A 17,556-nucleotide genomic window follows, 5' to 3' on the forward strand; every position below is an offset into this window, starting at 1 on the left:
CCTTTGGGCACTTTGAAGTCAGAAAGCAAAGAACAAACCATATTGAAGAAGATTTCTTTTCAGATCTAAGTAGGACCCATCTAGCTTTGCCCTGCTTTTTTTTTCCCCTCCGTGCCCTTGCTGTGCTCAGGCACAGTGAGAACAAAGTGGCTTTTACCAAAGGCACAAACATCAGGAGTGAGGCACAATTGCTCTGCCAGATGTGTTGTGGTTCTGCATTGCTTTTTGTGAATCTGCTGAGTTCAGCAGGGCTTCCTGGCTCAGAGTGACAGGTGTGTTGCTGACCAAGGTGACAGAGCCAGTAGGAGGGTGAAGCTAGAGGAAAAAGAGGAAAGGAAGGATGGAAGGGGTAGGAGATGCTCCCACTGAGTTCTGGATGACTGTCAGTTTTTTCGTGTCAGGCTTTGCTACAAATAAGGGCAGGGACCAGCCTAATGCAGCATCTTCCCTGATTCAGCAGTGGGGGAGTAGCTGGGACAGCTTATGGCAAATAGCAGCTTTCTTAGACTTGCAGTGTATGAAAGGTAGTATGTTGACAAGGTTGTAAATCTAATCAGATCATGGTCTGGGCACTTCTCTGGTTTTTTTAGGGGAAATTATGTCTATGTGTTTTTCTGCCCAGCACATTTTTTCTCTTCATTACTGTAAGCAGAATGCAAGGCTCATATTTCTGGGAGTCCTCTAAACATTTGAGTTCCCATCTGGTTTTATCTTTTGGTATTGATCTTGATTGGTGCACTCCCCAGGAACTGGCAAGCTTAAATGTCAGCAGTGGGAGTAGTCCCAGCCTGACTTCCAGTTTGTCAAGAAGTTCTTTATTCTAGTTGTCTGCTTTTCTGGTTTCCCAAAGTGGGAATACAAACAGGTTCTTCCATGTGCTACTGGTAGATACAATTCTGGTTGAAAGGGTCCTCAGGAGATGTGGATGGTTTGACTGCCTGCCTAAATCAGGGTCAGATGTGAGGTTGGAGCAAGTTGCTTTGGTCTTGAAGAGCTCCTAGCATGGAGACTGGATGCAAGGTACAGTACCACTGCTAATGAGTGGCTTCAACTCAGTCATGCTTCCTTTCAGTGTTTCTAGAAAAGAGAGATGAGCTGGTAAAGATTTTGCTGTCAGTATTTGGCATTACATAGCTTCCCATTTCCAAATCTTAATAAAGAGTCTGAGAACATTTAAGGAAAACATTTTTTTACCTTAAACTTTGAGGTTTTGGCTTGCTTTTTCAAGAAAATTCTTTAATATTTCAAGATGTTTACCTTTTATGAGAGATTCTGTTAAACTGGGCCAACTTTATTTTTGTTATGCTGCCTTGTGTATTTCTGTTATGTAGAATTGGAGGTGTAAAAGGGTTGAAAATTCAGGCAACATTTTTTGTCTGCACAATAAGTGACAAAAGGATTTATCCAGTAGTCATTGACCTGTTCCATTCCATCCTAAAACTCAGAGGGCAGATGTGAAGCTGAAGGAATGTGTGTTTTCATTTTCCAGTTAGAATTTTTTGGGTCATAAGAGCACATTCAAATTATCTCACATCCAGGTGTGCCTTGGCCTTAAAAACTTAACAAATACCTTAGACTTTACAATTCAAATGAATTTATTATATTTTGTGCCTCCAGCCTTCCCAAATCTCAAGATATTTTGGAACCATTGCTTAAATTACTTATTCTTAAAAAGAATCAGCCATTCCTTTTAGTAGTCCAACAGTGGGTGGTTTTTTACAAACATTCATGTAAAGGAGATGGTGCTGAATACTCATATATGCTGCATTTTCAGCATTAATTTCAATCCGTGGTTTTGGGGTTTTTGCCAGAAGTTAAGAGCATGTTCTTTCTGTGGTTTCATTTGTCTTTTAATTGTTGATAAATTGTGAAAGTCTAAGAAAAAAAAATGGCTCCTTAACATTCAAAGTTGTTTCTTCAGGAGCATTACTGTACAATTAACATAAATAAACTTCTATGAAACCAGGCATGTCAGGATGAGAGAAGCTCTTATGTCTCCTTATAACCACAGTCTTTAAGAAAAGAGTTGCAAAAGATGCTTGGTTTGAGTTATTTTCGTTATTTTCTTCCTCATCTTTTATTTATTTCACAACTACTGTGAAGGGATTTATATTTTGATATTAGAGACACAGTGATTTAATAATGACATTCTTGTGTAATTCTGCATAATTACCATTGGTATTTCTGAAATCAGAAGGTATGAATACCTCCAAGTTACTGACCTACATAATAATGTTTTCTTTCAGATTCTGTTTGACCAAATCCAAAGATCAATTAAAACACAGCTTCAGACTTTCGTTAAAGAGTAAGTTAATTTGCACTTGTAATGGGAAAATTATACATAAAATGGAATTTTAAAAATCTGATTTGAGTGGGTAAGTGAAACATCCTTCTTGTAAATTGCCACCCATAAATTGAGAAGTGTATATTAAGGCTTTGTCAAAAATCACCCCGAGTCACTGAGGCTTTAGATCCAGCTGCAGAAATGTTGCAATAGGATGAATTACTGATCTAATTACATATTGTAATTGTCTAAGCTTGGGGGACAAAGCTTTTCCCCAGTAGGCATTAGATGTGTTCAGTTACATTTCAATTTTGTCCTTCCCTTGGAAAAGAAAGACAAGAAGCTTCTGTCATAATTTGTGGATTTCCATTTGACCCACATGTATTGAAGAATATAAAATTTGAAATAGACACCAGCTATAGCAGTCCCAAGCTTGGTCTGTCTGGTGTAGCTTTAAACTCTTTTTCATGCTTTGGAATTAATTTGTCATCCATATTTCCTTTTTCCATAGAGATATTAGGAAATTTAAAGATGCAAAGAAACAGTTTGAAAAAGTGAGTGAAGAGAAGGAGAATGCTCTGGTGAAAAATGCCCAAGTTCAAAGGAATAAGCAACACGAGGTAGAGGAAGCAACCAATATTTTGACTGCAACTCGGAAGTGTTTTCGACACATAGCTCTGGATTATGTTCTTCAGGTAAGGACAGCAATGAAAGCTTTTCAAAACCATTTGTTACATATGGTTAGAGACATGTCCTTTACAATGTTAGAAGTTCTTTTTGTAAGCTTCTTGGAAGCTGTGGAGTTTCAGGGAAAAAGGAAGAACTTTATCTGCAAGTAATTTCTTTTTTAATAAAATCTGAGGAAAATTAATTGATGCATTCCTATTGCTTTAATGCTCTGGTATTCAGTGCCCTTGCTGCAGTGACACAGTTTAATTTTCAAGTTGAACATTAATTATGAAAAAACCCCAGTATATGCCTGATACTTAGCTAAATGTTTCATGAGTTAGATATGCTGCAGTTTCTTATATAGATAAAGTAAAAACTGTAATCTAGCCTAGGAAATGCAAATTACCTGAATAATTCTGATACAGGACGTTGGGTATTTCTGCAATTTTATCTGTATGCTTTGGGTTGTATTCAGCTTGTCTAGATGCCTCAGAGTTTGGGATTGTGCTGTAAGGGGAGTCAAGAACTTAACTATTCTTTATCTTTTTAGTGAAAATCTCCCATACGATGTTGAGAGGTGTTCTTTGTCATGCTGCTTTCTATTCTTAAATACAGTAGTAAATCTTCTTTTAATACTTAAAATTCACCTGCTTCATACTTATCCACAACTACAGCAAAACAGGATTATTGCAACTCAGATGGTGTGAGGGGTTGGGGGCTCCCAAATAGGTCTGAGCTTCTCCTATGATCAAAAACAGAACAGCTATTTACAATTAAGCTGGTTTTATATTAGACATTATCATCTTGATTTGTGACAGTCCAGTCAGTTATTTAAAGCTTAATTAACTTCTCTATAAATTGCATTATGAGTTGTAAAATGAAGTGGAGCCTATCAGCATGGGCATGTTCACAGACATGGTGGTCAGTGGTCAATTCTGAACTCCAGCTTTTTAAACACTAAGGTCATTTTGATGTGTAACAAGTGGTGTGAATTATTCCCCACAGGATTATTTGTACTAGCACTAAATGGTGGGGGCAGCTGGCAGCCACTATTATAGGAGGCCAGTTCCTTGTGTGTGCTTTCAACTGCAGGTTGTTTTCCTCCTGGAATTTGTATGTTCAAAGTATGAGCAGTTCCTGGGATACAGATGCATTTAGAGTAACTGGGAACAGTTTCAGCATCTCTCAACGTGGACAGAAATCAATTCAGTTTTAGGAATTGTGTCTGCTTCAGTGATTCTTCTGGGAAAATGGCTTCACAACTATGGTCTCCTTGTAGCTAGATTTGCTCTAAACTGTAATTCAAAACCTTTGCTTTCCTTTTATTTTTCTTTGCCTCACAGGCTGAGGGTTTATTCTATACAAACAAATCTCAATTATTTTTGCTGCAGAAAGTTTTCCAAAATAATGACCACTTAAGTATAGAAGTAGAATCTGGTTTTGATTATAGCTGCAGCAAGTTTGTTTATTTTGCTGAAATTCTAAACTGACATAGATGTGTTAAATTACAAAATCAAGCCTGTTTCTGCTAAGTGGGTCTTTTAAAGTAAAATCTGTAGTTTGGATGGCAACCTTTTAAGATTGGATAAAGAAGATAGGGGAAGTAGGTGAATGTGAAAAATTGGTCATTTTTTTCTATATAATGTGGAATGCCCTAAGTTCTAGGGCAACACCTTAAATCAGTGACTTCACCTAGCTTAAAAGCCCAGGTATACCCAGGAAGTTACTTATTGAACCTATTACGTTCTTGCTTGCCTGGGACTATTTTTGGAATACTTAAATACTGTGAGTCTGAGAGGAAAAGTAACCCTGCTCACATCCTTCACTCTGCCCTGGCAGCACTGCAACTTCTGCAAGGAGTTGGTGGGCTGGCTTGGCTCATCTGCTTGAAACATCTTGAATTCAATCTCTTGAAAATGAAAACCAATTTTCCTTGAAAGTTGTATTATATTACTTCTAGCAAGCAAGTGGTGTCCTGTATTTTCCCTACTGATATAAGAAAATTGTAACTATCACCATGAAGCTCAAGCTTTGCAAGTGTTCTCTGATTGCATCACTGATGTCATGACAGAACTAGAGTGCATCTTCTTTTAAAAGTATTTTGGGAAGTCTGATATTGAGCTGTCTTCTTCCAGTGTTTTAAGATTGGATGTGATTGTATGGGGAAAATTGAAAATAAAATAAGTTTGGAATGAAAGGAATTACTTGTTTATTCTTTTCTCCTAGATCAATGTTCTTCAATCTAAAAGGAGAGCAGAAATCCTAAAATCGGTAAGATACACTTTATCCTCTGTATATCAAATATTTTAATCCATCTGAAATTAAAAATATGACCACAAAGCAGTATGTTAAAGATTTAGTCCTTTTATTGATCAGAATGTTATCAATACATTTGGCAGTTTGGTGACTGTCAGTTTGGCCTGTACTGTAGCTGGGCATGCATGTTTAACTGTTTTTGACAATCCTTCCGGTTCAGATTTGAACACTTGTAGGTTTTCACTACTCTTGATCTGTTGGTAATTGTTCCATGGTTAAAATCACTTTGTTTGCTGAGAATTCTGCTCTTTAGGTCCGATTTATTACTTTGTAAACAGTAAATGCTACTTATAATCTATTCTAAGATGAATTCTGTTCTTTCTAAGAACAGGGCAAATTTTAATATGAATAGTATGGTATCTGCTAAATTAATATAAAGCTATACCTGCATGCCAGTTTGCTTCACATTGAATTCCCTTTTCTACTTCACATCTCTGTTAAAAGTTTATTGAGATGGACAGTGACAAATTAAACAGTGCTGTTCTTTCAAATGTCTGAAGTTGCTCTCCCATAATTTTCTTATCTCTTAAAAAGCAGAAACTTTACTTGGGTTGGTTTATAACTGCCTGCTATTGTGCTCCCAACTTGTTTTCTATTTTAAGGCCAGACAGTCTTTTCAGCTATTATGAGTTTGAATCATTAGTAAAATATTCTATAGCCCCTCTGTACCTTACATGTCCCAGTTAAAGAGAGATAACAAAAATTTCAGGTGACATGAATTAGAACTAGTTTTCTGCCATTAAGTAGATTTCTTTTGTTTTGCTCATGGAGCTAATGCTATCAACTGATTTCTGAAATTTTTGGCTTGGTTCTGTTCTTGCTTTACTTTGCACGTTTATTTTACAACATTGGAAGCTCTATGACTTATTGATGTAAAACTATCAGGACATGAGAGGAAATTAAACATGAAATTGTAGGTTATGTGAATTAAATGACATATTTATGTGATATGTGATACCATTTTTAGGAGAATAAATATTTACTTTGTTCCCTCTAGATGTTATCCTTTATGTATGCACATCTGGCTTTTTTCCATCAAGGCTATGATCTGTTTAGTGAACTTGAGCCCTACATGAAAGAGCTTGGTGCACAGGTAACAAATTATTTTAAAAATGCGTAACTATATGGTGAAATGGAAGAAATCTTTATATATGCCAGCATATCAGGTACTTCACAGATTTATTCAACAAAAAGGGAGTTGTAGTATGATACAGGCAAAAAATAAAAAATATGCTGTAATGAAAGGAATGAAAATAGTTACAACTGAAAGTTGTCTGTTTACTAAAATTAATGCTGCCTTTAGGATTTGTATCCTAAGCATAGCCATGTACTGCTCTGTGAGGTACATTGTGATATTCAGGATACTGGATTATTTGGATTTCAACATTTTTGTATATCACCCATGTTTATAAATATATCTAATAATCAAAAATAGATTAGACTGGTTTTTCTTCTACTCATATACTTTATTTACTGTATAAATTATGCAGTCTGTATAATTAAATTTTTATGTGTGTAAATATAACTTTGATGTTAGCAGCTTAGACCGTAAAATGGAAGTATGATTTTAATAAGTAGTGCAAAATTTAGTTCCTGCATGGAATCCTTCTTACCCAGTTTTGTTGTTTAAGGACAATTGACACTTCTGGGTTTTCAGCAGGGGACTCATGAAAGGCTTAGATGGACCACTGCCAACTGCACACAGGAGACATTGAAAATGGTTATGCAAATAGATTGGAACATACACTATTGAAATGAAGATCTGTCTGTGGTGCAGGAAGAAGACTCAGCAGTGTCTTGACTTGCTTTTCAGTGCAAGTTATATGAGCACTTTCTATTTGCCTGAGGACTTGCAACAAGTGCTCTGATATAAACCCCTCTGTTGCCACTTCCCAAACAGATCTACAAAGGAGCTAATCAAATTTTTAAGTGTCTGTCCAGATAAAAAAGCAAATAAAAAGCAAACTTTTACAGCAAACTTTTACGTTCATCTTGAGTAGAAGCATCATTGAATGTCATTCATTGAGTGGCATTGAATGAATAAGAGATTAAATTGTTCTGAGCCGAGCAGTGGAGCAGATGGGGAGCTGTAGAAAATAACTCCAACAATCCAATGGCTGAATAGTTATTTTTCTGCTAGACTAGGCCCCAGTTGGGTCTTAATTATGTGTGGAGACATGTCAGGTCTTGGTGTAATAGGGGCACCTGAACACTTCAGGTGGATGTTACTCTTCCATAGTTGTGCCCTTTATTCTTCAACACCCTTCTAGTTGGGCTGTAAGTGTTGAACTGTAGTGTCTGGCTGTGTAAAACGTGTCCTGTACTGCTGTGGAAGAGGGGATAGGGAAAGGAGACACAAACTATGGAGTTAATAGTGGGTTATGCCATCAGCCAGGCTTCAAAGTTTCCCTTTCATTGACGTGATTGGAGCAAGAAAACACAAGGTTATTTTTGAATGTCTGGTCATGCTTTTGCTTGATCTGGTAGGGAGCACTGTGTAGCATTCATTTTGGTGCTGGTATCATAGCAACTGAAGGAGTTAAATTTAGAAAATCCATAGCTAAGAATGTTTTAAATATATTGCAGTTGGAGCAAGATGGACTGAAGACCCTAAAGTTGTACAACTTGCGCAATTGTTCTTTTGTAGCAGACCTTGGCATTTAAATAATGGATATTTTTCATGACAGAAGCAGATTTGTAAATAACTGTTGAAAGTTTTACCAGTTGATGGCTTTGCAGCTTGTACTGGTTGAAGCTTCTGCCTTTAACAAAGTATGTTGTGACATAACGGGGATTTGCTGGATTTTTGTGAAAATGCTGTTAGATTCCTTCTGTTGGTGAGTGAGTTTTCATTCCTAGGTGAATTTTGTGTATGATCTTAATTACAAGTGTTAGCAGCATCTGAAGTTATAAAATTCATCTTAAATAGTGCAGTTATAGCTTTGAATTATTTTTGTCTGTATTTTCAAAATAACTGTTTTATTGTGATGGAATAGGATTAAGCAATTTTGCTTTCTGGATACTTCAGGTCAGGGTAGGATGCCTTGGGAATCAGATCATTGTATGGGAATCTTTAATAGTGTGCAAGCATAATATGAGCTTTTGCATGGAAACTATGGTTTTTGGTTCTTTTCATATGAAATGTGGTGTTAGCTTAAAAAGAAAACATTTGAATTTTCATTGAGATGACTACTCAAAAAGCTAAGTATTTTAGTCTGACTTAATTCACCTCAGAATGCCAGTTAGAGCATTATGTTTATAAAAATACATTTACCAGTAAATACAGTCGTTTGAAAAACCTAATTTTCTGAAAATTACTCAGTAATGCTATAATGACTGGGATTTTGATAGTTTAGTTGTGATTTGCTACAGCTTTTGATAGTTATATGCTGTTGGTCTCTTCTAAGACAATTGATGTGCTGCTCACCTGAGTGAAAAGGAAGAAACTCTGGTTTGAGCTTGGAAACAGGAATGGTGCAATGCTGTCTTCATAGTAAAAAAAAGTAACTGGTGGAATGAGCTGCTGTTAAGAGTTTTGTTTTGGCTGTGGTAAATGTACCCTCAAATGCTTGTATTCAAGGTAAATTAGAGGTTTGCCCTACCCTGAGTGACTGCCTTCTGTTTCATCTAATGGGGTAGAAGGAAGAATTTCTTGGGGTCCATTTGCAGAATCCAAGAAACTTGATCCCTATAAAATTTTGAACAGCACTTGACCCAGTTCTCATCTTTATCACCAGAGAAAGGGTTTCCCACAGGTTGTTGATGCAAAACAATCTTTGAGCCCAGTCTGTTTTAGAGGCTTGTGTTATTTTTAAGTGCTAAAGCTGCATAGATGTGGCATTTGGACACTTCAGCCTTCAATGTGTTCCTGTTCACAAATACCTGTAAAGGTGTGCAAGTGCTGATACGGCCTTTTGAGCCAGAGGGCAAGACAGGGAGAGAAGAGTTAAAAAAAGTAACAGAGTACAGAATTGGATCCAGATGTTTCAGCCTTCTGATGGCTCCATAATTGTTGGAGAATGTCTAGCACAAGGGTGTAAGGGCCTGTTAGTGTCCCTTTTCTGTTATTTATATCATGTCAAGCAGGGCAAGTAAAAGACTGGGGAACCAGCCAGAGTTGGCAGGGCCTGCCACTGCGGTTCTGAGAGCGGTGGCGGGGATGCTCTCTGTGGGTGGATCAGAGGATCTGTCAGTCACTGTGCCCTGTGCAGTGAGTGCCCCAGCTGGGAGCTGGTGCTCCTGCTGTTCTGGCTATGGGCTGCAGCAGAGGCAGCCCTGTCCCACAGCAGGGAGAGCCGCGGGCTGAGCCCTGCACACGGTGCTGCGTCTGCACCGCTGGCACGGCGCGCTCCGGCCCGGCAATGGCAGCCTTGTGGTACAGGCTCTAGGCTGGGCTTTCAGGCAACATCTGCTTCCCTGCTGCATTCCTAACTTAAACATGAAGGCCTGGATAAAACAAACAAACAACAAAACCAAGGGAATCAAAACTGTAAAACAAAAACAACCAAAACAAGCAACTAACCACAGAAGAAAACCCCTATCAAGCTTTCTCTTACAGGGTATCTTAAATTTCCTCTTTTTTTTTTTTTGTGATTGTAAAAGGAAATTTTTTTTGGCTAGTGTCCTTTTTATCATCAGAGACTTTGTAAGGATACTAACTTAAATATTCTCTGTGACAATCTAGGTTATGTTCAAAACCATATTTTTATTTCCAAAATTAATTTGATTGTCTCTACCTAAGATCTCAAGCAATCTTGCTCGAGTATTGATGGTCAGCTGATCAAAACTATCGACACAAAATCCTAACTGAGACAGTTCTCTCACTTTGTGGAGGGAAAAATCCATAGCATTTGCTCCTTCTAGTTTTTGCTGCTCCTGCCAGTGCTGCTGCATAGGCCAGCAAGAGCAGCTAAAGCATGAGTCATCCTCCTGGGAGACTGAGCACCAATGCGGTACAGAGTCGCATATGCTTGGCACCATGCTGTTCTTTGAGACAGTTCTTCTAATGCTTACAAGAAATGTACACCTTGGTAGAGGTTAATTCAGGGTGGCAGAGCAGTGCTTTAAACGAGGCTTCAGTGGTTATTCAAGGTAAACAATTTGTGACAAAGAAGTAATTATGCTATGCAAATAAAAGAAAAGTCTTGCAATGTCTAGACATAATGTGTTAGTTCTTTCTTTTTTTTTGTCAGCATTGTGAAATCTACTGAGCCAAATTTCTTATGATAATTGAAAGATCCAATTTTCTGTTTCTCTTTACAGCTGGATCAGTTGGCTATAGATGCTGCGAAGGAGAAGAGAGATATGGAGCAAAAGCACTCCACTATTCAACAAAAGGTACTAAACAGAATGTAAAAGGCAGGCTGCACACACTTTTTTTTCTTATCTGTAGCATCTCTCCCCAGCATCTCTGCATCAGAACTGCAAGGGATGGTATTTTTAGTGCAGAGAGACAGACTGACATGTCATTAAGTGTAAGGTTGGATTGCAGATACTAATTTTGTGTTACTGAACAAAATATTATGCTTAGTTTTTACTGAAACATAAATAGAACAGTAGAATTTATTTGAATGCTGAGATTCTAACATTTCAGTAGAACTCCTAATTCCTATTACCTCTTGAATTGAATAAGTTGTACAGGTTTTTGTGTTTCCATGCTGTGTGTTTGTAGAAGAGGTGTATGTGCTGCACAGCCCTACAGCAATAAGTTTCACTTTGGACTGTTCCAAATCCAAGTGCAGTACTTGGAGCTTGTGTGGAAGCTGCTGTTGCATATGAAGAACAAAAGTAAACTTTTGTAAAGAGTTGGTTCAGCTGTGCACAGATATGGTATTGAGAACTTTTAATTGGTGTTTTGGGAAAGATTTGTGCAATAATTCTTTTTACTTCTTGAGAAAAATTTAGGTAATTCATGTTGGGGGAATGACTTCTGTTTGGATGTTTCAGAAGCTCTAGATCAGTATTGGTTTTGCAGATATAATGCTAGAAATTAAAAATATTTCCACTGAACTCTCTGGTAGTGAGCTACAGGCACTTTTGAAAGGGATTAGATACCAGTTTAAAGGTATTAATGCTACACTTCTTACTCTCATTCAAATATGTTCTGGATCTGTTCAAGTGGCATAAATTTTAAAAACTCCACCCAATAGAAATGAAATCTGATAACTAAATAAATTCAGGAATGAAAACATTCTGAGATTGTAAATTGGGTAGCCTTAGTAGGAGCCAATATTAATACTCATGGGAAAAGAGAACATCTTGGGTTGCTGCAAACATTTTTATTGGTGCATCCTGTCATCCCTTTAGGAGTTGGTGGGAAGCATTAGGATTGCTGTGAAATTGAGCAGATGTGATGATGAGGGCAGAGCTGACATGCTGTGCTTAGAGTCAGGAGATAAATGCAGGCAAGGAAGGGGAAGAAAGGGGGGAATGGGAAAGATGGAGCTTGAGAATTAATGTTGAAGGTCAGAGTTTAAGTTTTTTGGGCTTAAAGGCTCAGTTTCAGGAATGGACAGTAATTGAGAGGTTTTCTGTTAAAAGAACAGTGGTGCTTGCTGAAGGACGTAAGTTATGAGCAATTATCTTTTAATTGGCCATAGAAATAATAACTAGTTACCATGAATTATGGTCACTGCTGTTGCCAATGGTATTTACAGTCTTTGTTTTTTCTTCAAATGCTGCTTAAGGCTGCTTTACAGGTAAACTATTTCTACTAGTTTCAATTATTACTGACACTTTTAAGCTTCATGAAACTTGATAAGCCATATCTGTGTGTAATATAAATATTCTTGATTTCTAGTAGGGAGTGACAAGCACAATAATGTTCCTTTTATTGTTGCTTACTTTAATTGACAATTTCATGCTGTCTCTAAAATATAATCAGGGCAATCAGAATGTACTGTATGTTGTCCTCTTAAGTTCTGTGTTTTGAGTTGTAAGTGTTGTCTCCTGTCCTTATCAGAGAAGTCACTGTCTCATTTTGTGCTGATAATGCCTAGACTGTGCTTTATTGGAGATTCCTCTTACAGCTTGTCCAATCATTTTCTTATTTCCTTATTCAAATCACGTTGTCTGTTTTTGTCTCATCCTACCTGCTTTTCCCAACCTTCACACCAAGTTAGCTTCCAGCTCATCAGGATTTCAGAACTGCCTTAGACTCTGGATCTTTTTATCACTACTTGTCATCTGGTCACCCTGTCCCAGATGGCAACTTTATTCCCCGTTCTCTTCTCATGTCTTGTCATGTTGTTTTCCACTATGTTCCCAAATCTTCCAGTGCCAAATCCTTCCATGTTTTTTAACAACTGAAACTTCTGAAGCTTATTGTGTTGAATATTCCATGAGGTATATATGTATTTAATATACTGAAGTTCTAATCTAATGCTTCAGAATGATGCCTTTCCTTCATTGTGTGGATAAAGAGCAGTTCCTTTTCTGAAATGTATAGGTAAGTGCATACGTGCACACACCTACCCACCTACTACCTGTGTTTGCATATATGTGCATATGCATGCAGAATAATTGCACTAATTAAATAATCCATCTCACTTTTCTGTATAATCATTGTCCTTAATTAGGCTGTTGATGGAGAGGCTATTAAAAGTGTCATGGAAGGGCTTGGTCACCAATATAGTGTGATTTCTTTTTTAGCAGAGCTGATAATCTGATTTACTTTTTTTAATTGCTTAAAAGTTTTGTGGTCTATTTACTCAGCAAATGTGCAGGAAACATTTTCTTAACTTTATTTTTTTCAGTGCAAGAAAATATTTTTTCTGTATTAAACTGGAGCAACACATGCTGTGAATTAATCTAGAAATTTCATGATCATTCTGGGAAATTTTTGTAAGATATTTTTATAAGTAAAGATTAATATTAAGAGTGGTGTCACAGTGTCAATACATTAGACATGACTCTTGTTTCCTGAGCAGTTTGCAGCCCTGTGCTGTAGCAACACGTTTAATTAAGAAAATATTTTAAAAATCAGTTGCACCTGCAAACAGCTTCATGGTTTTTTGGTATTGTGTCAGACCTAATATTTTGTTCTAAAATGAAGATGATACAGGAAAAGTATTTGCATTGAACTTCAAAAAGTTTTTGTTGTATTCAAATTCCTTTTCCATTAAAGTAAAAATCTGCTTCCAAAAAAGTGCTCAGGAAACAGCTGGAGTGAGAATGATTTGAAAATTAACATATTGAGTAAACAAGGTGGTAGGAAACCAGCTGCTACTACAATCACAAAGCAGGCAGAAACCAGAGCTGCTGTTGAGAAGTTGTGCAGACTAACTCCTGTCTCCAAAACCAGAGATGTGCTTGTATTTCAAGTGACTTGTTTGCTCAGTGGCACTCTCACATTCTCTCACTCTGTCTTGGGCTGTAAACCGTGTTACTTGTGGTGTCTGTGTTTCAAACCCTTCCTTGAGGGACTTTTCAGCTTAAGTGTGACAAATATCTCTTGCCAATGGAATGGGAATGGGAGCAGCTTTCTAAATGGGAGGTTTGCACAATTAGTACCTCCTGTTTAGTGTATGCTGGCCTAATTTTTCAGGTTAGTGTTTTCTTTAGTACTTACGCTCTCCCAATTTCTGCCTTTTAAAAAAACTTTTAAAATGCTGAGTCTCTAAAGTAAAAAATAATTTGGGTTACACATTAAATGTTAAAATATAGTTCCTAAGATTTACTGGTAAAATGGTTTGATTAGCTTTCATGGCCTGATAGCAATTTTGAAAGTAAATCAAAAGCTCTGCTACTGAAAAGTAATGGGAGGTTTTGTTTTGGGGGAACAAGAAAATCATGCACAGAGAAACAGAAAACATGCTCTGAAATGAATCAAGGATGTGTGATGAATTGATAAGTTCATACAAAAATGCATTCACTGAAACACTGTCAAGAATATTAAGTGTTGTGTGACACACCAGATTAGTATTATTTCTGGAGATGAAAGTTGTTTTTCCATTGCCAGCTGGTTTGCTGTACCCCATGGACATTTAAAGAAAAAGGGTGGAAAAAAAGGCATGAAAGCATGCTGTGTGCTTCACTTATATAACCCACTTCTACATGTTTCTCTTCCAGTAGCAGTCAACCGTGAAAAATCAGTGTCAGAATAGAAGCCATAGATGTTTATTCTTTCAAAACTGAATGAAATATGTGATGTAGCACTTTGGTGAAAATTACATAATACTGGCTAAATTTTCTTAGTTCTGGTTAGGTGAAATCTACTTTAGTCCTGACACCTAATTAGTTTAATTATGTTTAAAATGAAGGCTTTATCAGTTGTGTGCCTGCTGGCAGAATACACAATTCTGAATCACATACAGTGACTGAGTTTATTAACATGTGATTCTCTTATGCAGGACACTGGAAAGATATGGGTGGATTTTTCTCCACCCCAGATTATTTTTCATGATTCATTAAACTTTTCCATGCACCAAGATAAAAATAAACTATAATGTGACTGCTTTGCTCCTATTTTTTAAATTGTAGAATAGTAGAGACTAAGATCAGAACACAGCTGATTTCGGGGTTTTTTTCTACTTTTATCCATGGAATTGAAATGGGGCATTTTTTTTTTTCTGATTGTTTTTCCTAATCACAACTTTATCAATGAAGTTTTATGGATAAAGCACTTGGAAGCCTTATTCCCTCCCCCTTCCAGCTGGTAGTCTGCCATGTTCAGTTAAGGAGATATTTGACATTTGCCTCTATACTCTTAATGTCTTTTTCTGCTCTGTAAAAGTGGAATTCAATCAGGGAAGTAATTAAAAATGACACTAAATGCATTTCATGAGAAGGCTCAGTATTTTAGATAATTCTAAGTTAGAGTGTGGCATGGTAAATGATCCATATACACCTTCAAAGCATAGATCTGGAGTCATTGGAAAAGACAGCTGCATTTTCTGCAGCAGTTCTCCAGACCCAAAGGAAAATGTGATTACATAGTAGGTTGGACAGAAAAGACTGGGGAAATGTATGTTGTCTTCAACTAGACAAGGAGCTGCAGGCATCACTGAGGCAGGAAGATGCAACTCTTTAGCAGATTTCATTATGTTTGGGAGCTGGTAAGTTAGAGTAATTTATCAGTTTTTGGGGAATGTAGGGAATGTGACATCAGCATGTCTAAGTTTGTGCATAGTGGTTTTCTCTTTTTATTTTGAGAGCTTACATGAAGTCTTTTATGTTCAGCATGTTCAGATCTAGAAAACAGGCAGAAAAATCAAAGTTATTAATTGCTGAATAATAAATTTAAAAAATTGATTTTGTTTTGGTTAAGAGTTCTTTTGTAACTAGTATGTTTATTCAGATCAGTGTATGGTAGTGATGTGATAGTTCCATTTCCTTTCAGAACTCTTGCATTGATCATCTGTCAATTCAATAGTAAAAATCTAGATTTAACATTTCAACATTAGGTAATCTATCCAGATTAGCAATAGATGAAAACAGTGAATAATTTTAAGGAATTTGTGCTGTTCTGAGTGGGAAGCTTAAAGGGCCCATTTTAATATTTGTAACCATTTCACTATCATGTGTAATTAACCTTGGATTGGACCAAACCATCTGCATGTACAAGAGTAAACATCATGTGTAGCACGAAAGTTGTTTGCATCCTGGGCTGTTACCTGGGGATAATGACCATGTTGGTGTTGAAGCTACTTTTTTATATATATTTCTTGCCTCTTTTCCTTTATGTATAGACAAATTGTTAAGAAGCAAAGTACAAAGCAGAGACTTTCAGATATACTTACTACACAAAGCTGGTGTTTGCAATTTATGAAAAGTAACTACTGTAGGTTCAGGAAAATCATAATACAAAATGTTCTGTCTTTTTAGTATTTAATTTGTTTGGTTTTTTTCTTCTGAAATTTAATTTTCAGTAATGTGTCTCTTACACCCATATTAAGGGGAAGAAGCCATATGTTGCTAGTCTACTTTAAAGATATACATTTTAATAACAGTGAAATAAAATTACAGCATGTATATTTTTTTCATTGCTGGACAAAGTTGTAAAAATTATGTCATTCCATGTGTGCTTTTTCCTGCACCCTTAGTAGATGTTAGCCTCCCTCTCTTTGAATATCTGAACTCTACCTCCCTGGGAAGAGCCCATGCTGTTCTCAATGAGATGTGAAAGCAAATGATCATCACATGTGTTATTACTTAGTCTAACTTACCTTTGCTAAAGATGAGATAATAAGATAAGCAGTCAGCTTTTCTAAAGCTCAGAAAGCTGCTATTAATTGTTATTAGCTGGGTTTAGTTGTTATTAGGTTGATGGAAATGCATATTCCTTTGTCCTACTTGTAATTTTGTAATCTTATCCAAGATCATAAAGAAAAAATTACTGCTAAGGTCTTGTCATCAGTGCCAGCACCATGATTGCTTTGCTCTAGAATTAACTGATAGCATCATCTTTATTTCATTACTTGTCTTCAAAGTTCCTATGCAGCTCAGCTGTCAACATGACAGAGCTGAAGAAAATGCTAAAGCACGACTGACTTTATACATATCTGCAGCAGGCTGCAACTGTTTCTCAGTTTTGACTCCTAACTTTCATGGCTTCTTTTCCTCTGCTTTTCTATCCCCTTTCTTGGGAATATATGAGAGACCATTTGAGCAGACAGTTGAAGCATCAGATGCTCTGTCAGCAATGTTTGCCCTCTATTTGGCTGTAGAGTTCACCAATACCTGAATAAGAAATTCCCTTTGTTGCAGGTAAAGTAAAAATCTTCAGCATTCTCATTGCTTAAAATTGCTTTTTTTAAAAAAGCCATCGGGGCTGAGAGTCATGGTTTGACTAATAAGTGTTGCGAGCAAAACCTTATTCCTAGGTATTTACTCTTTGACAACAGTACTGCTCATATTTGAAGTTTTGTTTGAACTGCAGTGTGTTTTTCTTGTTCCTTTGTACTAGGATTATTCCAGTGATGATACTAAACTAGAATACAATGTAGATGCAGCCAATGGCATTGTTATGGAAGGTTATTTATTCAAGCGAGCCAGCAATGCCTTCAAGACTTGGAACAGGTAATTATTCAGAACCTCTATTTGCTGCTAATAAAAATACTGCTTTTTAACCTGAATTCTCATCTGATTCATAATCTCTGTAACTTGAGTCCATAGTTTTGACAGAACCCTGGGGTGACTCTGTTAGTTAACTTAGAGATAACACTTCACAGCCATTTTTCCTTGTTTTCTGTACTAGTTGTTTGCAAACCTTTCCCTTGTGAAAGCATATGCTAGGAAAGTGTTAGAAGACAGAGTAAAATAGAAGTTGTATAACCACTGGAAGCAGG

General features: G+C 36.8%; 1 protein-coding gene across 10 annotated transcripts in view; it reads left to right on the plus strand.

Annotated features, from left to right (window-relative positions):
- ACAP2 (ArfGAP with coiled-coil, ankyrin repeat and PH domains 2) overlaps nucleotides 1–17,556 on the plus strand; it is a 63,190-nt gene that overhangs the window by 21,579 nt on the left and 24,055 nt on the right. For 6 of the 10 annotated variants that reach the window (XM_077183983.1, XM_077183987.1, XM_077183989.1 and 3 more), the window contains exons 5-11: nucleotides 2,247–2,305; nucleotides 2,796–2,979; nucleotides 5,180–5,224; nucleotides 6,267–6,362; nucleotides 10,532–10,606; nucleotides 11,956–11,967; nucleotides 17,175–17,287. In XM_077183983.1, the coding sequence (XP_077040098.1) occupies nucleotides 2,247–2,305; nucleotides 2,796–2,979; nucleotides 5,180–5,224; nucleotides 6,267–6,362; nucleotides 10,532–10,606; nucleotides 11,956–11,967; nucleotides 17,175–17,287 (584 nt within the window). The remainder of the gene's footprint in view (nucleotides 1–2,246; nucleotides 2,306–2,795; nucleotides 2,980–5,179; nucleotides 5,225–6,266; nucleotides 6,363–10,531; nucleotides 10,607–11,955; nucleotides 11,968–17,174; nucleotides 17,288–17,556) is intronic. The other 4 variants (XM_077183984.1, XM_077183988.1, XM_054638893.2 and 1 more) reach the window with 1 other exon arrangement.

The sequence above is a fragment of the Agelaius phoeniceus genome, chromosome 10, assembly GCF_051311805.1.
Source record: "Agelaius phoeniceus isolate bAgePho1 chromosome 10, bAgePho1.hap1, whole genome shotgun sequence".
Classification (NCBI taxonomy): Eukaryota; Metazoa; Chordata; class Aves; order Passeriformes; family Icteridae; genus Agelaius; species Agelaius phoeniceus.